We start from the raw sequence: 23,802 nt of genomic DNA, 5'->3' as shown, positions 1-23,802 counted from the left end.
AAGTAAGCTCTCCTACTCGAACACATATACGTCCTTTGAGTCACGAGATCATGATTCCTTGGTGGAAGTGACGATCGATGAAGAGTCACAATTCACGAACGAAGCAGCTCACCATCACGCCAATCGTCCCATCCATGCACACACCGGATAACTCTCCCCATCTGAAACGGATATGCAGAAGACGGAAAGAGGCATGCGAAAAGTAATCCCACATCAGAATTAGAATCAAACTCCACAAAGCCAAGTCTTCCACCATAAATTAGATTCCCGAGGATATCAGCACGCGGTATCCCAACTTTTTAGCGATAATTGCGAGACCGGTGAAAAGTATATTCACATTCCACTCCGAGGCAAATGCCCTGCCTTTTAATCACCAATCTAATCCAAATTAATTTAATTAACCCAATCAACTTGTGTTGTCGGCTAAAGCCTGTTTTGCCACTACGTGCTGTCGTAAGACTCGTGTCGTACAGTGCGTGACTCTGTTACGCGCCATTAATCCATCAGTGCCTGCTCCATGCATCGCCATGTACACTGTTTAACCTAATTTTGTCATACTTTGTCCGGAATTTAACCACCATGTTTTGGATCACTAACATTCATTTGACACGTCCAGTTTCATCAAATTATTTGGGAGTTAATTTGTGATTGTTTGAACAGGGAGAATTAAAGTAATCGATCGTTTGCTGTCCCAGAAGTCGCCGATCGATTTTTTTTTGGATTCGACTTTATTGTGAGAAATTTGCGCCATAAAAGGCGATGCAATCGGCCCTTGATCAATCAAGCACGATGAGGACGAACACTCTCCTGCTGTTCTCCCTTCTCCTCCTCTCCACCGCCGTCGCCGTCCGCGACCTCGGAGGGAATGATATGCCATCCGACAAGGACGCGGTGGGCACCGAGAGCTACATCCCCGGCTTCGGGTCCGACCCCGGGTTCTACGGCGGCAACGCAAACGGCGGTGGGTACAGCTTTCCAGGGTTCGGCGGCGGCAGAGGCGGCTGGGGAGCAGGCGCGGGCGGCGGTTGGGGCGGTGGCTACGGAGGGCCCGGCGGAGGGTACGCCCGCGACGGCGTGGTGGCGCCCTCGGTGGTGTGCGCAGACAGGGGGCCGTGCTACAAGAAGAAGCTAACGTGCCCAGCCAAATGCTTCACGTCGTACAGCTACTCCGGCAAGGGGTACGGCGGCGGAGGTGGCGGCGGCGGGTGCACGATGGACTGCAAGAAGAACTGCGTCGCCTACTGTTGAAGGGCGGCACGCACACGCTAGACGGACCCTCTTTTCACTATGATGCAGTAACTAATATATTTATAGCTTAATAGATCATGTAACAAAGAGGGCTTTAACTATGTTGTGGTGTGAAAGAAAAAAAAAATAAAAAATCTCTACTGGCGTGTAATCTCTTTCACTTGCGTGTTATTTTACTCGTTTGCTTTTGATCTAGTTCTAAATCTGTGTGAATTGTTATTTTCGATCTCATTGTTAATGCCGAGAGTTCATGGCCTCTTATTAATTTTGGAAACTTGGTTGCTAAGAGTTCTTCTTGCTTAGATGCTTCGGTGGTATAAGCACTCTGTGCTACTCCAACTAGCAACATTGGATTATGTACACCTCTGAATAGAGGAAAATGCTATTTGAATCATCTCAAAGGGGGATGCAAATGATGCTGTGATCTAGCAGCATCAAATACATCTTTTTCCATATTCCTGTGATCTAGGTCGCTGATGATTGTTGCTGTGAAACTTCGTTATCTCACTCGACCTGCGCACCGATCAGGTCGAAACCCACCAGGAGGAATGAGATGCCCTGGAAGAGGAGGAAGTAGAAATGTATTCCCTGGGCCGATAACAAACTCCTTGCTGAAGCTGTCAAGAGAAGGAATGCCAATGCTAGCTCCTTCATGTAGATCCTGTTATGCTTTTGCTTGTAGTCCCTTTTTGCTTTGGAGGCTGACTTGGGCCAAGTTTCAATTTTGGGTGTGGAGGCTTCTCTTAGGCTATCAGACTCCTTTGCGACTAAAGAATACAGATCGCCTTCCGAAGACCGGCCGGATTTCTTGGTGACAACCCACTCATAGGCACTCCCAAGCTGGAACAGGCCTGATATCATGGCATTGAACTTGGTCACCGACATGGTGTTTTCGAAGAGGAGATAAGGAACTATAAAGGGGAAGGATCTTGGGGCAGGCAGGATGTTGAGGAAGGACATGATTGCCGGAATGTAGCACACTATCCATGCAGGTAGCTCAGCTTCCGGGACGAACATTGTCATCGGCAGGATGATGCAAAACAAGGTGAAGGAGTAGAAAGGCAGTATTAGTTTCCGGAGCAGGAAGAAGAGAAATATCAAGTTTGATTTCTTCCAAAACCCAATCTGCGACGAAGAATAAATAATCATATGTATAATTAACATGTTCAGTTAAAGATGTGCTCAACATAAGAATCTATAATCATACCTTGGATCTTAAAATATCTGGTAAGCAAAGCCTAAATAACTGCATCGGGCCAGAATGCCACCGATGCTGTTGCTTCATGTAAGCCTCATATGACTCAGGCAATTCGCATTGGCACTGCAAATCACGATATACACTCTAGTTTTAAGTAAATTTATGCTATTTCCAACAATTGACAACAATTTAATAACCTCGACATCATTGAGGAAGATGAATTTCCATCCTCTTAGGTGAGCTCTGACTGCAATGTCCATATCCTCCACGGTTGTTCTTTCAAGCCACCCGCCGGCATCCTCTAGTGCCTTGATTCTCCAAACTCCGGCCGTCCCGTTGAAGCCAAAGAAGTTGAGGAACAGTCCATTCACCTGCTGCTCCACCTCAAAATGGAAGCACAAATTGATGTTCTGTAGCCGAGTCAGCAGGTTTTCATCTCTGTTTATGAAAGACCATCTAGCCTGTACCAATCCAAGCTCCTCCTCATCCTGCAAATTCCACCAGATCGATAAAATTCGAATTAAAAATCCATAATCGAGAATTTGAACACCAAACCTTGAAATGTGGTATCGTCCGCTTCAAGAAATCCGGCGACGGCTGGAAGTCGGCGTCGAAAATGGCTACAAACTCATAGTCCTTCACGTAGCTACAATTCATTGCTGACTTGAGGTTTCCAGCCTTGTAACCCTCTCGGATCGCCCGGTGCCGGTAAATGATTTTGGCTCCGTTTTGCTGCCACTTCTCCACCTCTTCCTTGATCAAAGTTTGTGTTAATGGATCATCAGAATCATCCAGCACCTGCACCAGAAGGTTGGATCTCGGCCAATCTAAGTTGCACACTGCAGCAATTGATTGTTGATACACCTGTGAAAATGCCAAATCAAGGAGAAGTGCGGTTGAGTTTGGGAGCTCTAAGAAAGAACGAGCTCAAAGTAACAAGCAATCAGAAAGCTAACCTCTTTCTCATTGCACATGGGAATCTGGATTAGCACCGTAGGGAAATACTCGCCGGTTTCGAGGTCCTCGTCGACGGCTTGCTTGGGCACGGGTTTTATCTTCTTGAAGCGGATCCAGAAGCAACCGAGACAGAGAATGAGGCGGTCGGCGCTTTGAATGAGGAAGAGGACCACGCAGGTGTCTGCGAGGAACTGGAGCAGCGGCGCGATGTACACTGTTCGGAGCTGCAGCCATTCGGCATACAGCGACTCGAAGAATCCCCGGACGCCGAAGGACGAAGGCACGACGGGCAAATGCCAGCCATAGAAGTGAGCGTAAACCTCGAACCCCAAAAGAAGCACCGAGAGGCAGAGGAAGACCTTGATGAAGGAGTAGAACCGGGTGCGCACCACGGGACTCTCGTCCGGGGGGAGCGCGGTGGCGTCGGAGTCAGTCCGTCCGGCGGCCACGCGCCGTCGCACTGCGGATGCGAGGCCGATTGTGGCGGACGCGAGGCTGGAGAGGCACCCGGCGGCGCGGTGGGCCTTGAGCAGGAGCACCCACGTGATCTGCTTGGCGTTCTTTCCCCGGCCGCCTTTCCTCGTCCCGCCGTATCGCAATAACTCCCCTTCGCCGCTGTAGTCCTCGTCATTGTCGGCGGGAGAAGAAATCTCCGAGATGGACCAATTAGGGTTCTCCATCTTCACTACCACGGACGTCCCGCGGTGGGCGTCCTTCCCCCACCAATCGAACGAAGGCGACATCACTCCTCCTCCACTCGACCAAGATCCTACCTTTCTTGCAAAATCGTCTCCTTTTTCTCCTTCCCTTCTCAAATCTGCAGCTTAACAACGGAATCCATCTTCTCTATGATGACGCGCTCTCTCGTCCCCCCTAAATTATAGCTCGGGGTGAGCTGCCGCCGCTCGCTCTGTCTCAACGAACGCGACCAAAAAAATTCCACCGACGCGAATCAAAAACAGTTCATCACGCCACCCACTGATCCGAGGAAGAAAGCAAACAGAGGCAGCGATGAACCTTACCGAGTACCAACCACCCGGCAGCTTTGAATTGGGGTTAAAGCTAAACTTAAACTTGTCCGGCGAAAATGGGCGAAGCAGGGGTTACAGCTGGAGATGGCGATGCTGATGCAATCATGGACTCATGGTCCACAACCTTCTCTGCTTTTACTCTCGTATCATCATCATCATCATCAACAAGAAAGCTGCAATTTTGTTACGAGATCCGCGTTTGTATTTCACACCGCCGAGGCGTCCCAACGTCTCCTTTTCTTTAATTTTTGAGTTAATCAACAAAATTATTCTGAACTTAATCTGTTCGATCTAAACTAACTACGCATGATATCAAAGGTCGAAACTTGAAACGAATCATAAATTGTTTCATTAAGCACCGAGAAAACCTGAAAAGATAGAATTTGAACAAAGAAAACGAACGACGAGACAATTCCCGTGGTCGCACGGATTTCGATGCCACCAGCTTTTGACAGAGGGATGGACCAGAGCGTGTCGGTGGCATCCCACCGCATGCACGTGATAAAATAGATAAGGTGGGTCTCACGTGGACCCCGGTCATGGCCGAGGCCCACAATTCAAGATTAGATTCTCTCAATCTAACAGCAAGCAGTCCGTCTTATTATAGTCTTGTTTCATAATTTGGGTTGATTGAAAAATTATATTCAAAGGAGACGAAGAATCTGTCCAATCGAGTGTCAACATCAAACTCGATATTTAAAAAAAAACCTTTGAATTTAATTCCAGTTTTTCTTGTCAGATTTAACTGGAGTGGTAGAACACTCGCAAGAAACGCCACCTTTTGATATAAATTAATGAAATTGGGAGGAATGAGTGTCGTTCTTGTAAATGCAAAGTTAAAAGATAGAATAAAATTTCCACTTCAACATTGAAAGTACAACAAAGGTTAAACTGGGCATGGCTCTCTTTTCTTTGCGATTCTGGCAAATATTTTTTCATTTTCTTAGAAAATTCTTTGTTATTAGAAATCATTATTTATGTTTAGGCACGAATATGAAAAAAAGAGAGTCAAAGATTAGATAAGCTTGACTCGACCCTATCTAAATGGTCTAGCTCGATTGGTAATATTATATTGACAGACAATTTGCTAGACCTGAGTTAGTTGAACCAAATTAATTAATGGCTCGTTTGACCGGAACAAACTGACCTAGATTCCTGATTGATGGATCAACCCTCCGTCTAGATAGGATTTAGATTTTCTAGCTAATATGGTGAATTCATATAAGCCCATTGGAATTATTTGGGCCAGGCTCTGATTAATTGGGCCTGAATAAATGTATTATTAAATTTATATTACAATCGATTTATTTGGTACAAATTAGAAAAACAATAATCTATCGTGTCAAAGCAGTGTTATCTTACTATTTTATTAAAAATTTCTCTCTTTTACTAACTAACTTTGGTAAAGTCTAAAATGCATTTACGTTAATGTCCTTTTTTCTATTCACATTAAAAATAATTCCAAGGTCTATTAGTAATTCCACAAACGAAACAATCAGTGATCTAGAGTTCGAGACTCAGTTATAGCGTATTATTATGAATTTTTCTCATCATTAATTTTATGTTGTTTTATATAAAAAAAATATAGTTCTCCTTAGTCCCATATCTTAGAATTGACAACACTATGATCAAAGAAATTTCTATAAATATTTTATGCCGACGATGTTAAAAAATATATTTTTCTTAGTTTTTTTTCTAGGACAAGTATAATATTAAATCTAAACAATTTTTTTCATAAGGAAACCTATTATAGTAGTTTGTTGCTGGGATTCTCTAGCGTCAATATTGCATGGATCCGACGAATCTTACCCATCTTACCCAAATAATTAATTCTTGGTTTATAAGGGTGACACTAGAAAATCTAAACAATTTGGATTTTCAAAGACCCAACTTTTGATAAGAATTGTTTTTTATTTAATAAATAAAATTAGAATATATGAAATTAAAATTTAATAATAATAAATAGTAGATGAGAGTCATAGGTAGATAAGTGGATATGCGATCTTAGATCTTAAAGGATCCGGTAAAAAATAAAAAGGTCCTTTGTATTCTTATAAAAAATTAATAAAATACTATAAAAATAATTTTATTAATACATCTAAACTAAATATATATTTAAGAATTTTAAGATTTAAATAGGAAGATAGAAATCAGAAAATACCGTGGAGAGAAAAGCACATATTTTTATAAATAAAAAATCTATAATATATTAGAATTTATAGTTAGTTTCTTTTTAATTATTTTTTTAACGTGAATATTGTTTTGTTAGTATTTACTTTAAAAATATATAATTTCCTTTAAAAAAACTGACCCATCTTTTTAATTTAATTTATTTTTACTGAACACGTTTTTATTGTTTTTAATTTAATTTATTTTTACTAAACACTTTTTTATTAACATTTACTTAAAAAATTACAAAAAAATAAAAGTAGGCACTGCCGTAGGTGGGGCCCTGTACGCTGACCCCACCTTGACTATCCCATATACAAGGTTGAACAAGTTAAAAAAAAATGTAAAAATTAAAATAAAAGCCAAGGATTGTATTCTATTGAGGAAAATTTTGAAACAAACCTATAAGATGATACAAATATATATTTAGATAATAAATATCTTAATTAGATGATATAAAATAAATACATCTACACATATTAATCGAGAAAATAATAATTGATAAATTTTATTTAAATAGAGTCACTCAACTTAGTAAGATAAAGTCGTCCTCATCGAAGCAATGCTACAAATGTCCTAATTGAAATTCGAACGCAAGAAAAAGAAAATCATAACATGTTTGAATATTTTAGGATTTTTAAAATGCTTCCGAATACTTTTTTTTTTTTGCTTTAATTTACATCATCCATGATAAATACTTTTAGCGTGACTTGAATTTTCATTTCATATCTCGTCATTGATTACGTAAATTACCATCGAACCTTAATGTATCTCTCTTCACAATGAGTGTCCTAATCCAAACGTCAAGAGTCTACACACCATTAGAAATTATGCATCCATGATTGACATTAATTAATTTTTGAGTCTTTGACTAAGCATAAAACTAATTACAAGAATCTTTATAATTTTTTATTAAAATAATTTATCTCATAATAACTTTGTCTTTAAAAGAAAAATGAAATAATTAGATATATGTGTCATAATCTTTCAACTATACAAAATAAAAATATTTGGCACGTGATTTTATAATGCTCGCGATATGGACCTCCACTAATAAGAAAAGAACTGAGTAACTATTTGTCCTTTTCTCCATTGATCCATCCATTAAATATATATTTGTTTTCATATGGCTACAAATTATAATTGAATACCTAAAAGGTTAGAAAAGAAATAATAAAGTTTGTATTTATGTAATAATATTAGAAGAATTTAAGTATTATTTTTGTACTCTAAATAAAAATAAATAAATATTATATGGATTTTGGTGTTCATGAATAAATAAACTATTTATGCTACTCTTTCATCAATAAATATGTCAATTGACTGATTAAATTTATGAAGTTATTTATGCTACCTTTTCTTTTTAACATGAGGAATCTTACTATATATATATATATATATATATATATATATATATATATATATATATATATATATATAATGTAAATTTTGACTTAAATCGTTAAAAGTAATTTATATAATAAAATTTTAAAAATAATAGTGATCAAAATAAAACAATTTTAATAAATTTAATAGAGCTTTTTTAAAATAAAAATAAATAAACTAACTATGTAATTATTTTGATCAAGCATATTAAATTATTAGATAATTTTAGTGGCAACTTGTATTAAATTAGTTTGCATGCAGCAATTAATGGTAGAAAGTAAAAGAATACAAATAAATATTGTTTTTATTGTACGAATAGTGTTTTTACGTTACGAATTAGCTTTGATATTTATTATGAAAAAGGTGCGAGGAGAACGTCCAAAGTTAAATTAGAAAACAACCAAATTATTCTTCTACACGATAAAAATGTATTAAGACAAGAAATTAATAACAAGAATACTTTTGGATTTGAATATTGAATTCTTTGCTTTGTAATATAAGTTTCAAGAAAAAGACGGGTTAAATTTACTCATTTGTCGACCAAAATGTATACGCTAATAATATATTAATGAGCTAATTAATGAGTCTAGTTTCGACATCAATTCAATTGGAGAGGCTGCGTTAGAAACGAATAATATACAAGGCGTCAAATAAATTATAGTTGAATGAGACTGATTACCAAAATCAAGATGGCTTTGAGAAGAATATGTGTTAGATCTAGTAATAAGTTAGATTATTAAGAGTCCTAAAGTGGTTTGTAAATGAATGAATTATGATAAGAGAAAGATTAAATTAGTTAGAGCCTGAAAATTAATAGAGTTATTCCAAATATATATTATATACATAGTTGCATTGGATAAAAACTATTTTTGATAAGTATAAATTATTAGGAAATAATTATTATAAGTAAATAATTATTTATTTCCTAATTATTAAGGAATAATTATTATTAAAAAATAGTTATTTATTTACTAGTTATTAGAGAATAATTATTATTAGGAAATACTTATTGTTTTTCTAATTTGTGTATGATATTTATATATATCTATCATTGAATTATATTGTCAATACAAATACTGTTTTAGATTATTTTGTGCTTAGCTTCCTGTTTAGAAAGGGTGACTTTTTATTGAACCATGTACAAAAGTTTGTAAAATACCCATTTCACATAGGGAAGTTTTAAAATAATCAAATTACGTATCTATTTTTGATTTTGCCCTTATCAGGTGATTGATATTTTGAAGTAGTTGAATCGATTTAGTTATGTATTGAAACGTATGAGTTTTAATCAAATCAGTCGAACTAATTTATTTTTTTTAAATCAAAATCGATTTTAGATCAAATTGATTGATAAATAAAACGATCTCGAATTGATATGAAACTAGTTCTTATATGTTTGTCTATATCTCTTGATTATATCCATGCCCTCAAATGTCAATTTGACATTTGACACATTAGTCTATTTTACCTAAAACTAGTTGATGTATCAAATAATCTCAGATTGACATGAAACTAGTTCATGTGTTCTTTTACCTTTCCTGATTATATCCATGCCCTGACTCAATATATTGAAAACAATGATTTGTTGAACATGAATATATTTTAAAAAATTATTTTGTGTTTAAAAAATTATTGTTATCAATATATTAGGTGAAATTGATATTTAAGTACATCGATATAATCAGGAAAGGTAGACAAACATATAAAATTTATTTCATATCAATCCGAGGTCATTTAATCCATTAGTTGATTTTGCCCAAAATTGGTTGATGGACCAAATGATCTCGGATTGACATGAAATAAGTTTTTATATGTTCGTCTACCTCTCATAATTATATCTATGCTCTCAAACTTCAATTTGACCCAATTTACTGAGAGTAATATTTTTTAAAACATGAATATGTTTGAAAATTTTAATTTATGTTTAAAAAATTATTGTTCTCAATATATTGGATCAAATTGAAGTTTGAGGGCATAAAATGATGGTTTGATTAAGGATAGACACATAAAATGATGAGGCCCACAAAAAAATGAAATGGTGAGTCATGACTTTATGTGTCTATCCTTGAGCTTTTTTCCTTGAGCATATTATTGTTCATATATAATCATGAGAACTAGCCGAACACATAGGATCTATTTTCATGTCAATCTGAGGTCATTTGATTCATCACCGATTTTGAACATGAATTAAATTTTTTAAATATTTTTGAATTCAAAATATTATTGCTCTCAATATATTGGATCGAATTGAAGTTTGAGAGCATGAATATACACATATGAACTAGTTTTATGTCAATCCGAGATCGTTCGGTCCGTTAGCCGTTTTTAGGTAAAATTGATTGATGTACCAAACGCTAAATTGATATTTGAGGACATAAATATAATTAAAAGAGATAGACGAATATATAAAAATTAATTTCATATCAATCTGACATCGTTTGATTAATTGATACAAGTAAAATAAAAAATAGATATATGGTTTGAAATTTTAAAATTTTTCTATATAAAATGGGTATTTTTAAACTTTTGTACGTGGTTGAGTAAAAAATTATAAATAGTACCTGCCATAAAAAAAAGTCACGGTTTAATTTTCAACAAGTACAAATTCTATTTCGAAATACCTCGGGTCTAAGAACATCATTCGGCTAAAATGGAATAAATCCCCATAATTTATCATCTTTCATAGTACGTGGTGCATGCTTCACCTTCTGCCACATGTGATTTAGAAGTTTTATTAATCAACTGTTCTTTTGGTCAAATATTAAAGGCCGCCTTTATTTTCCTTTAAATAAAACAGTTTAAATTTTTTTTGTTTAGCTAAATTATTCAATATTATAACAATAATTAAAATAATTTTAATTAATATTAAAGTAAAATGAGAGTACAATTATTTTATATTAATTAATAATCCACATCCTTTCAAATTAATACGTCGCGACTCTTCATTTCTCATCTTCTCCCAATTTCCTGCCTCTCAATCAAACCATCCGCCATGGACGATGACCGATCGGCCGACAACGATCGCCTTTCCGTCAAACTCGTCACCTTCCATCATCTCCCCGTCGCTAACCTTCTACCAGTCTCCGGCCCCGGCGGTGGTTTGAAAATTGAAACGTCAGTCGCGGAGCCGTCCCTCACCCTCGGCCTCCCCTGTTCCGACAACGCCGGCTATGCAGCAGCTGCTTTTTCTTATTCCGATCCTCACGAAAGCACGGTGTCCTCCCTCGACGCCGGCGCAAGGAAGAAACTCCGGCTCACCAAGGAGCAGTCTGCAGTGTTGGAGGACAAGTTCAAGGAGCATGCCACTCTCAATCAGGTTTGCAAATTGATTTACTTGTCGAATGTGTATATTTTCTGATCTGACATAAATTTACTCGTCAGAAATCACGATTTTGATCGAGCGCTCTGTGAATTAATGCAAAATAGTTACTTAACAGGAGCAAAAGCAGGCTCTGGCGAAGGAATTGAAGCTCCGGCCACGGCAGGTGGAGGTTTGGTTCCAGAACAGGCGAGCGAGGTCAGAGTCAATTAATTTATTATATATATATGTGAGATTAACTGAGATGATATATCAAGTATAACTAATCTTGTTTTGTGGGATGATTGATGATGAATTGAAGGACGAAGCTGAAGAAGTCGGAGGCGGAGCTGGAGTTTCTGAGGAAGTGGTGCGAGACGCTCAAGGAGGAGAACCGAAGGCTACACGCGGAATTGAAGGAGCTCAAATCCAGGCAACAGCCGGTGCCGATGTGTCCGGCTTGTAAGAAGGTCGACCGGAACGCCGGCGGAGGACACGTGGGGGCGGCGAAACCTCAACTTCAGTACCTTTTCCTAGAGCTATAAATAAGTCAAGCCGAGATAAACTTTGACATGTTCAAACTTATTTGATATGATAATTGATCCAAGTCAGGCTGAGCCTAAAATGAATCAAGCCTTTGAAATAATTATTCAAGCTTAACTTAGTTTAATTTTGATGAGTATGAGATTAGCTTAAGCTTAATTCATTTAGATGTTATCGAACTTTCAATTTAAACTTGAATTGAATTTAGTTCGTTTAGATATTATCGAGCTCTCAATTTAAACTTGTTTAAAACATTGCCTTGTTTGATTGGTTATTAAGTTTGATAATTTAAACTTATTTTTTTTTTAAAATTTTTATTTTTTTTTGTTTATTTAGCATGTTAATAAATGTTTTATTAATAAACATGGTTCACGAACATTAACGAGCTGAACACATATGTGTTCAATCTTGCTTGTTTAGTTAACGAGTTGCTCAAATTTATTTATTTAATCATTCTGATGTATATTGAACGAATATAAATAAATTTTTACTAAGTTGAATATTAAACTTTCTACACCAATAACCTTCTTTATCCCTCTATCTCTCTCTTTCTAAGAGAGAGAGAAAAAAAAAAGAGATATTACTATAATGAGTTTCTGAGGTTCGAATCTCACTATCATGTGGTGGCGGCGAAGCCTCAACTTCAGTACCTTTTCGTAGAGCTATAAATAAGTCAAGCCGAGATAAACTTTACCATGTTAAAACTTATTTGATATGGTAATTGATCCAAGTCAGGCTGATCCTAAAATGTACTAAGCCTTTGAAATAACTGTTCAAGCTTAACTTAGTTTAATTTTGATGAGTTTGAGATTAGCTTGAGCTTAATTCATTTAGATGTTATCGAACTTTCAATTTAAGCTTGATTTGAGATTGAGTTTGGTTCATTTAGATATTATCGAGCTCTGAATTCAAATTGATTTAAAACATTGACTTGTTTGATTGGTTATTGAGTTTGATAATTTAAACTTATTTGTTTATTTTAAAAATTTTATTTTTTTATTTATTTAGCATGTTAGTAAATGTTTTATTAATAAACATGGTTCACGAATATTAATGAGCTGAACACACATGTGTTTAACTTTGTTTGTTTAGTTAACGAGTTACTCAAATTTATTTATTTAATGTATATATTTAACGAACATAAATAAATTCTTTCGAAGTTGAATATTAAACTTGTCTACGAACATTCGGTTCATTTACGATCTTACCTTTTTATTACTCCTTTGCCCACTCTTGTGCAACATGCTCCTAGCACCAATAACCTTCTCTCTCTAACTCTATCCCTTTATCTCTCTCTTTCTAAGTGAGAAAAAAAACATGAGGTGTTGTCATCATGAGGTCTGAGGTTTGAATCTCAGCATAGTCTAAGTAAATGTCCTTCTTATGTGCTAGTCACTATTCTAAAGGCTAGTAACCACTTGTGATTTATCTCCTCTGTATTGACTCTTGAACACTATAACCCTCGAGGAAAGTCTAAAACCTAACATCCTATTTGGAATCCTATAGAATTGAATTCCTATGGTAATTGGAATTCAATTCCATAGTTTGGAATGAATTTTTGAGATGGATTTGATATGGAATTCAATTCCAATTCCATTCAAAATGGTCAGATTTGGATAGGGAATTTATCATGAACAACTAAAATTACTTAATTGCCCTTTTAACTTAAAACCCTCTTTTTTTCCATCTGCTGACTCTCTTGTTTTCTCCTGCCTTTCTCCTTGCACCGTTTCTCCCATGCGCCACCTTCTTCATACTGTGCGATCGTAAGTTAACAATTACAAATATCCAAGCTTCGAAGTGTAGTGAGATGTTCCATAACGGAAGTTGCCTCGTAAACATTTTAATGACAATTTAGTGAGCGAAGTAAGACCTCGTATATAACTTGTCAAATCTTTGTGTTTGTTAAGAATTTCAAGTTTTGAGTTTTTTCAGTGTTATCTTAACTGTGCGATCCCTTCTTCCTATTCTCTAATATTTAACTTGATTATTAAATGGTTAATTATGAGGATAAAATGATAAATGTATAATAATGAAATTCAATTCAAATAGATTCCAAATTAAGGAATTCAATTCAATTCTATTATTCACTAATCCATTCCAAACATAGGAATTGAATTCAATTCCTACCAAAATTCAATTCCTAATGGAATTCAATTTAATTCCTTCACCTAAGTTGTTTCCAAACAGGGTGTAAGAAAATCTTATTAGCTTAAATTTATTATAATCCAACTCCTAAATTTTAAAATCTTAAACTCTAAATGCATATAATATACCTCGTGAGCATCTAAAATTTTTAATCTTGAATACTATAACCCAAAGGGGAAGTCTGAACTCTAGAGGGGAAATCTTATTGACTTAAACTCGTTATAACTCAACTCCTAAATTCTAAAATTTTAAACTCTAAATACATATAATATACCCTAAAATAAATTAAAAAAAAACACTTAAGACAAGAATCTAGGCACCTGGACTCATTCACACACGGACACCTGGATCAATTCCAAACACTCCGAGTTCAGTCTGGACGAGTCCATAAGATAAGGTTTGCATATATATATATATATATATATAGAAATATAATTAATTAATTAAGAATTAATTTATTGCGCATGCATGTATAAATATTGTTGATATGTGATATGATAATTATATATGATGGAGAAAGAACAAGACTAAGGAAGTTTTAGGCCATCATTTGCAAGATCATGTTCTGTTTTGTGAGCTAGCTAGACAAGGGCGATCTGTAAATTAATCTGATGATTAACTAGGTCATAATCGTATATTGAAATCATGCGATTAAATAAATCAAATGAAATTACTAGATTTCTTTGATTCTGATTAATTAAATAAATAAAGTGAAAATAAAAAAATTTGATCGCATAAAAAGGAGCGAAGGCAATATAAAGGAGCGATTAAGGCAATAAAAAGAGACGCAAATAAAAACTCTGATTTCCTCTCACAACTCTTTCATTGCCGGCAAAGCATTTCAGCTGATGACTCCCGACTAAATTGGGTCAATCGAAGAGGTGCGAAAGTATTTTAGACGATAAGTTTTGAACATCTTGGATCAATCGAAGAGGTAGGAAAACATTTCAGGCGGTGACTCTCGACCACCTTGGAAATATTGCACAATCTTTACACATATCCTTTGTAGCTCACAAGTTTCATCGCAGAAGTTATATGCAATGTAACAGTGAGAATGTTTTATCCTAAGATTTCTACGTTATTGTTCAATGTATTCATGTTGGCCAAAAAATTGGATTGAACTTTTTTGGCCAGTTATTAACACAAGAATACTTGCATTTTATTCCCACAATCCATCTATAGATAGGAATGAACTTTCTCGCGTTATGTTTGATTTCTCAAGTTTAACTTGAATTTTTTTTTCACTTGTCTTAAAAATATCTGTAAGCTTCAAACTGGGTTCGGAAGAAATGGTAACCAGTAAATACAGAGGGTTGGACTAGTAACTTATGTGTGTTTAGTTGTGTGTCTTTTATATCGATGATGGATACTATAAAGAATTTGATATTATTACAATGTTGTAATTCTTTTGCTTATTTCAAAGGTTTATGCCATGAACTTACGTTGTGCATTACTTAACATAAACAACATCCATTATAATTCTTACATTACTATCTAACAATTACAAAGTCCTAGCAAGTACACCATGCAAGCATTTAAAAAGTCACAAGTTCGAAATATGTTCAACTAAGGCATCCAAAAAGGTACAAAAGTTCATAATATTAGCAAAATTAGTACCTATGCACACATCCAAATTGTTAACCTCCAGGCAACAACCTCTTGGCTAAGCTTAGCTTTCCCTTCTCATTGAAGCGCAAGAACAGTGATAACTTGTTATGGTTGTCTGCCAACAACTCAACAACAAACACTTTCTTCTCCTCCGTTAGTTCTACTGTCACCATCAAGGCATCCAATACCTTCTCTTGTGCATTTGATATCTTCTCCTCCATTGCTAGCTCTTTGATCAAATCATTCATTGTGTCCTTGGTTATAGCAGTGAGGTTGTTGATGGCTTCAACTATAGCGTCGCCACCTTCATTCACGTACTTTCGTTTCTTACTATTGGAGGTTGCACCCACACTTAGTTTAGAAGATGGAGTGGGTGTTACAGACATTGACTCACCGACCCCTTCAACAACATGAGATGTATAATTATCATCATCCGTCATGTCATATGCTACTTTGTATTTCATGTCAAGGACATCTTGGAGGGCTGATGTAAATGTCTCGGCATGTTCACCTATTCCCAGTCATTTTCAAAAAATTTTACACCAATCCTGATAATAAGGCCAATGTTTGTGTCTCATTGATCGTGTGCTATAGTCTGATTGCAAGAATTAGGAAACTAATTAACTACACAACATTGTTGAAATCAATGAAGCAGACTTACATAAAATACCTGAATGATTGCTTCCCATGCTTCGTTAGTAGCCTCAATGGTTGTGTCAGTATCATTCCATCCTACTCCACTTTTGCTTAATATCGTGACCAAAGTACCATGTGTTTTCTTCCACACATATACTTTTGAGTTTATATATAGATTTCCACATATGTTTGTTCGATTGCTCTCCTGCATTGCATTTTCCAATAAAGTCAAGTACCTAGTTCTAAATCCATTCTCACTTTTCCATCCCTTGGTGATAACATCTTTTAGGGCTTGAATTAAAACTTCTTTTTCATTTGCACTCCAACAACGTCATGTATTTTTTGCTTTCTTATCTTTCCCAACTAGACTCCCGAATGTTGCTCCACTATCCATAGCTACCCAACAGATGATCTTTTATTCTTGTGTAAAAGATATGAGATGTGTGAAGTATGTTGATAAATATATAACACTTGTAATAGGCAAAGAAAGGAAATATAACATCACAACTATCATGTAATTCATATATCAGTAGATAATGTCATAAAATAATAATATACCTCAGAGCTCAAAAACATAGAATCCACAAAGGGCAGTGATATATATCTAGCAAAATATAATGACTTTGAAATACATCAATCAATTCATTATTATTAATTGTTCTACAATAACATTCAAAGTTTTCTCTCCAAGCATCCCAGTCGTCTAAGGAGTTAAAACTATTTATGTAATCATTTTCTGTATCATGACCGAGGCTACCATCGTTGACTTCTTCCATAGGATCATTTGGCATTTGTGATCGGATGAAATTGTGTAATAGAATATAAGTCATTATGATTTTGTTTTGTGCTTTTAGCAAGTAGAAGGATGGACTTCGAAGGATAGCCCATCTCTTTTTCAGCAAACGAAACACTCTTTCAATGACATTGTTAGCTTGAGAGTGCCTTCAATTAAATAACTCGTTATAATTTTGTGGCCCGACTGCGCGGTTGCCCCAAGCATCCCTATGATATTTTACTCGCCTGTATGGAGTCAAGAATCCCTCAACATTTGCGTATTCATTATTATATAGATGATAACACCCTGCATTAATAGTTAAATATTACATTTACATTATTTAAGAAATCTTTTTGTAGATATTTTCCTATTAATTCAACCAAAAAGGATATACAAGTGGTTACATCTCCTATTGGAACTTTTAATAAATCATCATGAGTCAATTCATCTCTCAGAACTTTAGCATTTGTTGTGGATCTCTCCCACCCAGTAAGAACGTAAATAAAGATCATATCACAGTCGCAAACCCCCCAAAACATTAACTGCAATAGTACCTTTTCTTGTTCTATATTTCGCCTTATCTCGGATTGGAACATGTGTGGGGATATATGTTCCATCCAAGACACAGGGCATCCCTGAAATAAATTATAATGCAAATACTAATGTTATGTTACTATCGATGTATTAATGATGCATTCAACAATAAAAACGCATAAATTAAAAAAAGGATTCAATATATTTTTCTGAACCATTTTTAACTTTTATTGGTGCAGCTGTCGTCCACAGGCCTAGGCTTCACTAGCAATATTAGATGTAGTTTCGGAATTGATCGTATAACTTCATGGAAATGTGTGCTAATTGTCTGTCCACTACGTATATAATCATGACTAGTAACTCGATTTTTCTTATGATGCGCCAATATAGATAGAAACATGGTTACCTTCTCTTGAATTCATACATATATAAATCTACCAGCCTCCAACAGTTGTTACCAAATAACATGACCGTGCAAATGCATTCCGATTCATCCTCAAGTTTACCACACATTGAACATCTCCTACTTCAACAATCTTATGCAAATGACTCAATTGCACATTAATTCGTTGTGTGAGGGTGTACAAGGCTGGTGTTGTACAAGGTTCACGGTGTCATTTTTCGAGGAATCTCATCCGATGTCGTGTTAAAAGACATAACAGTAAAAAATTTCGACAAAGCATTTAGTGCAGCACCACAAGAAGTACATTGTTTCTATAGCTCATGTCCATCTTCCAAAGATAATTAAGAAATAACAACAAATTCAACTCCAATACTTACAATAAAATAACAGTAAAATACAATCTAACAAAATGTTACTTCTATGACAAATTCAGTATGTTTTGCTTTAGAAATTTAATTTGAAGTTGTGACAATAAATTTTAGTATTTTCAGATTTTTTTATGCGCTGAAATTTATTGTCAACATGCTCTTTAGTACTTTCTCAATTTGCTGTCAGATTTATTCAAATAATCTAACAAAGCTGTGAAACAATATGCTTAAGAAAGTTTAGTGCACAATGATAGGATTTTTCAAACTAATATGCATATAGATAAACTCCAAACAACGAAACCAAATATGCATATAGAGTGTTAGAACAAAAGGAAGTCACCATCACCCACCGCACTTCGTCCAAAACAATAATACTCACTTTTAAAAGTAATAGATAAACTCCGAACAATGAAATGGGGAAAAAAATGTCAAACAAGCACACAAAAATAACACCATAGCAGTAGAGAGTGTGAGACAACAACATATATACAATGATTTACCTTTAGAAAGAGATTATTTTATAGAGATCAAGCACACCGAAGATAAAATTGTAGCATTTAAATCCACCCCTACATTTTTTCTAATCACTTTTGCTATGGCGCTGATATAGAAATGAGAAGACGAGAAATGAGAATACGATGTGAGTTTTTATTGCTAGGGCAAAAGCTAAAAGAGTTCTTTAAACCAATTATCATAGTTGCTGTACAAGTTGATATTAATAATACCTTGTCTGAAGTGTGATAGCTTTTCCAGCACCTACAGTGTTATAATCACGGCATGGCAGTTATCCTTGGCTTATTTAAAAACGAGTCAAAATGGGTTTAACTCATAATCCTACCCTAATCAACCATACCAAACAGGCCATAGAGAACTAATTGATCAATGACTAAATTAATTATCCTTAAATCTTATTGCACTTAGAGATTGTAAAGGAGATCGACCTTAGAGTATCTTGTAGGATATAAATGAACGAGAGAGGGACAAATATGTTGAATACACAAATGAGGAAAGTGTAATAACCTACACTTTACTATGTAGGTACAATAATAATTGAAAGCACATTTTTATCGACACTTATAGTAGACGTAGTTCGTAACTCGAGATTGGTGTCACTCTGACTGTAGTAGTTGGCCATAGTAGAGTCGTGGTAGAGCGATAGCAGAGAGACGACATAGCAAAATGGTCGAAGAAGCTTATTCATAAGTGATATCAAAAGAGCTGGTGAACCCCTCTTTTATACTACATTGGAGGTGCCTCTAATGACCTAGGGTGGCTCCATTCTATTTGATCCGATGCGAAGTATTCAAACTTTATCCTTATGGAGGCACCTCCAATCATCTGAGGGTGCCTCCATTGCCATTCGAGGCACCTCCTGTTAGAGTGTATACTAAAAACCTAGTTTTTTATAAACATTTATTTTGAAATAAAGAATCACATTGATCAAATGTCTACATTTATATGCTAAGTATAGTTGTTCAATTAATTTATATTGTAGATAACATGGTGTGTGGTGTCACATATAGAAGATCATGTTATCAATTCCTTATAAATTATAAACAGTAGCTCACGACTAAGATAGAAAGGAACAAACCATTGGAATAGTTGTAGTGTAATTTGATATTAGTTTATCTTAACTATAAAATTACACTAGTACACTCTGAGTGTATTGAGCATGACCATTTAAGGTAAGTTCTTTTTATACTGACAACATAAAAAAACAAGACCTTTGTTATTATGGAAGTGTGTGCTCTTAATCATGATATAATAATAAGCACATATACTCAATATTCATTTCTTTAATTTACGATGTAGTCGATAAATCAATAGGCCCGATAAGTTGAGAAATGGTATTATTATATGGTGTGTTGTTGATTATAGAATGAAACTGTATCCTAGTAATCTAGGTTGATGATGTCCCTAAGTGAACATGCTCTCACGCCTCCAGACTCTTACCCCAGCGCGAGTTATAAGTGAGCTTGCTCTCACAACCAACGACCTCTTGGTCGGGATTCTAAACTCTTACCTCAGAGCGAGGCATAAGCAAGCATAGTCTCATACTTAATAGCTAATGGGTTAACTTTCCACACTCTCGCTCCCGAGCGGGTTATCAACAAGAAGAGCCTTCATTAACCGCCCCTCGAGATCGGCATAAAGAAGGAAAGCGCCAGGGAGGAAAGGAGTAGCATGTGTAGTTGTCATGGTGAAGTAAATAAAACTAGGGACTAGGTCTAGTCAGTCAGACCTAAGCCTCCTTCGAGTAGACTTGGGGGGAGGCTTGTGATACGGTGAATAATTGTAGGGTCCGGTCATCGGGAGTCAAGGAGACATGACAGTCAGAAGTCAAGGAGACGTTGCAGTCAGAAGTCAAGGAGATGTGACAGTCAACAGTTAGAAGTGTTGGTGCAAGCTGCACCAGAATCAAACCTGAGTTTTGATGTAGTCAAAGGTTCAAGTTAAGTCTTGTTATGATCTAACAAGTTTACTGAGTGTGCAGGATGCTTACTCAACCGGGAAAGCCCTAGCTGGAGGCTAGGCAGAAAAGTCTTAGCAGATTGTGGAACCCAGGTGCAAATCCAAGCAGGTCAAGGGGACCTAATGCTTGGTGGTATGATCGAGAGGTCTGGAGGGCCGAAGATCGAAGGAAAGTCCTGGGGAGCCAATCAAGGCTAAGTGAAAAGTCCAAACTAGATCTGGAGGATCAGAGTTTGGCAGGTGGGTTGAGGTAAATAAACTGGAGGAGCGACAGTGAGGTCGGGTTTCCGAAGGGAACAACCTTAGGTCGCTGATCCAACTGAAGAAACCGGGAAGGTTTCCAAGTTGAGATCAAGACAGTTCTATTGTCTATATTACTCATGCATTATATTACTGTGCTAACACTTGTTTTGCAGGAATATTGTTTAAATTCTGTTTTGCAGATTCGGCCTAATCGGTCGACCAAACAGGAGGATTGGTCGACCGAACCAGCTTAACTCAGACCAGAGATCAGTTCAGATCAAACTGAGTCCAAGTCAGATCAAAGCTTGATTGGTCGACCGAACCGTAAGATCGGTCGACCGAACCGTAAGATCGGTCGACCGAACCATGATTACTCAGCCTATCCAGTTCATCAGCACCGATCAGCAGCAAAGGAAAGAAGGGCTGATTGGTCGACCAAACTCAGGGATCGGTCGACCGATCCAATCAAAATTAATTGCACCATTAATGAAGATTTCTACAGATTTCGACGAACAGGGAAATTGACTATTCGATCGACCGAAAAAGGGGTTTGGTCGACCGAATCATTAAAGATCAGTAAATGCAAAAGATTGAGCCAGCTTCGGACTTCAGCCAGAATGGAAGGGAGCAGGTTCGGTCGACCGAACAGAGGGATCGGTCGACCGAACGTTCAAAATTCTTATAAAACATGCTCTAAGCCAGAAGCGTGAACACAACTTTCTGATAAAAAATTCCTGCTCTGTGAACAACTCGTCTTCATCAGCTCAGCAAGCTACTGCATCCTAAAGTGCCGACCTAAGCTCCATCTACAATTTCGTTGTCGGTATATTTTATTTAAAGCTTGCATTGTAATTTCTTTTAAAGCAAGATAGTAGTGTGTTACTATCTTGCTCCATTGTACGATTCACTTCTTTCCGAGAATTTCGGAAAGAAGGATTATAATGCCTTGCTCACCGGTGCGGTCAAGGACCGCGAGCCTTCGAGTAGGAGTCGAGCTAGACTCCGAACGAAGTAAATAACCTTGTCTCATTTATTATTTCCACTGCACGACTTTGATATAAAAGAAAAGAAATAGTTTTTAAAAGGAGCGATATTCACCCCCCCCCCTCTATCGCTTCAAACGATCTATCAAGAAGTACATGATAGTTAACAATCAGGAGGACATTGCTGTTAATAGCCAGAAGGACATGGCAATCAACAGTTAGGAGGACGTAGCTGTTAGCAGCTAGGGAAAGAAGAGGTAGGACTGCCTGGTCGGGTGCTTACAGATCAGGATCCCAGATCTGAATCAGGATGTGTAATAGGGGTGATGCCTGACCTGCTCCGACTGGTCGGGTTTTGACGACTCGATTATATCTAGGCCTAGTTCTCTCAGTAGGCCAACTCCCGGTTGACTCTTGAGCTATCCACTACAAAAAGAGTCGCGATTAACGACTGAATATTCCGTCGGCATTCCGTCGGTAAATGAGCTTTCCGACGGAATACTGACGGAATTTCTGACATCGGGAAGAATTGGGTCGGCGCTTAATTTACCGACGAAAATTGTATTCAGTCGGAAATTACCGACGGAATGTATGACTTCCGTCGGTATTTATTAACGACAGAAAACTTATCCCGTCGGCAAAGGGCAAACGGCATGTAACGGAGGTTGCCGACTGAATCAAATTCTGTCGGTATTTTACCGACGGAAATAAACTTTCCGTCGGTAATCACCGACGGAATTAACCTTTCCGTCGGTAAAATACCGACGGAATGTATAATTCCGTCGGAGAATACCGACGGAATTCAATTTTCCGTCAGTGCTTACCGACGGAATTCAATATTCCGTCGGTATTTTCCGACGGAATGTAGAATTCCGTCGGTGAACACCGACGGAAAGGTTAATTCCGTCGGCATGGTATCGTAAAAACTTGTTGTTGTTCGATAAATTACCGACGGAATGTAGATTTCCGTCGACAATATGCAGTAAAAAATTTGAAATCCCTGCCCTGCATTTCCCACTTATCATATATACAATTTTTATATAATAAAAACCATCACAAACGATGGTAAGACAAGCACAAATCATATATAATCACAATCCACACAATCAACGACCAACACAACATACAATATGCTCACAAACAAATAATAAAACTGTCTAAAAAATAATACAAAACATATAACAAGTGGCCATATCTCCAAAATTTAATACAAAATAAAACATAACCAAATATCAAGTACTGACAATCATAAACATCCAAAAGTACTGATAAGTCAACGTTAAATACAAAATATCCAAACTTACCATGATACATCACCTACACATAAATCTAAATATAATCCTGTAAAAGTCAAATATAAGAGATTATAATCAGACTGAATCGATATAATTGTAATATATAACTAATTTTGCATATAATAAAATACCTGAATTATATTGTAGATATCCAATGATAGTACAGTGGTGAATGTATCAATATGGACTCCTGCAAAATGCAATACAATTTAAGATAAATATCTAAGAATATCCAAATAGAATAATTATATTTGACTTAATTAATGTATGATAAATTAAAATCACTTAAGAATCTGAAACCTAAAAACAACTACAATATACTTTAAGCATACAACTACTAAAATTGAGCCACCTCCACAACCACTTAAGAATCTGAAACCTTATAAAAACAACTACAATATTTATTTTATGATTGAAGTAGTTCAAGTTATTGTATCATAAGCCTAATGAGGACAACAGACAAATCTGAACCTTTAGGTTATGCTTAGAACCTTGTCCCATTGGAGG

At 36.2% G+C, this 23,802-nt stretch overlaps 3 protein-coding genes across 3 annotated transcripts; 2 read left to right on the top strand and 1 right to left on the bottom strand.

Annotated features, from left to right (window-relative positions):
- The first annotated feature begins 740 nt into the window (after nucleotides 1-740).
- On the top strand, nucleotides 741-1,443 carry LOC122031874 (neuropeptide-like protein 32). Its single transcript, XM_042591066.1, has one exon. The coding sequence runs from the start codon at nucleotides 760-762 to the stop codon at nucleotides 1,246-1,248; it is 489 nt and encodes a 162-aa protein (XP_042447000.1). The 5' UTR covers nucleotides 741-759; the 3' UTR covers nucleotides 1,249-1,443.
- Nucleotides 882-4,873, bottom strand: LOC122031873 (probable xyloglucan glycosyltransferase 9). Its single transcript, XM_042591065.1, has 5 exons — nucleotides 3,403-4,873; nucleotides 3,002-3,310; nucleotides 2,644-2,934; nucleotides 2,456-2,569; nucleotides 882-2,373 (listed from the first exon to the last, which is right to left on the bottom strand). The coding sequence occupies exons 1-5, from the start codon at nucleotides 4,144-4,146 to the stop codon at nucleotides 1,753-1,755; spliced, it is 2,079 nt and encodes a 692-aa protein (XP_042446999.1). The 5' UTR covers nucleotides 4,147-4,873; the 3' UTR covers nucleotides 882-1,752.
- Nucleotides 4,874-10,935: 6,062 nt separating this feature from the next.
- On the top strand, nucleotides 10,936-11,959 carry LOC122030892 (homeobox-leucine zipper protein HOX11-like). The gene is made up of 3 exons (XM_042589937.1): nucleotides 10,936-11,305; nucleotides 11,427-11,506; nucleotides 11,610-11,959. The coding sequence occupies exons 1-3, from the start codon at nucleotides 10,982-10,984 to the stop codon at nucleotides 11,830-11,832; spliced, it is 627 nt and encodes a 208-aa protein (XP_042445871.1). The 5' UTR covers nucleotides 10,936-10,981; the 3' UTR covers nucleotides 11,833-11,959.
- Nucleotides 11,960-23,802: the final 11,843 nt, after the last annotated feature.

This window comes from Zingiber officinale, chromosome 11A (genome assembly GCF_018446385.1).
Source record: "Zingiber officinale cultivar Zhangliang chromosome 11A, Zo_v1.1, whole genome shotgun sequence".
Taxonomy (NCBI): Eukaryota; Viridiplantae; Streptophyta; class Magnoliopsida; order Zingiberales; family Zingiberaceae; genus Zingiber; species Zingiber officinale.
This window is presented reverse-complemented; position numbering and strand designations above follow the sequence as displayed.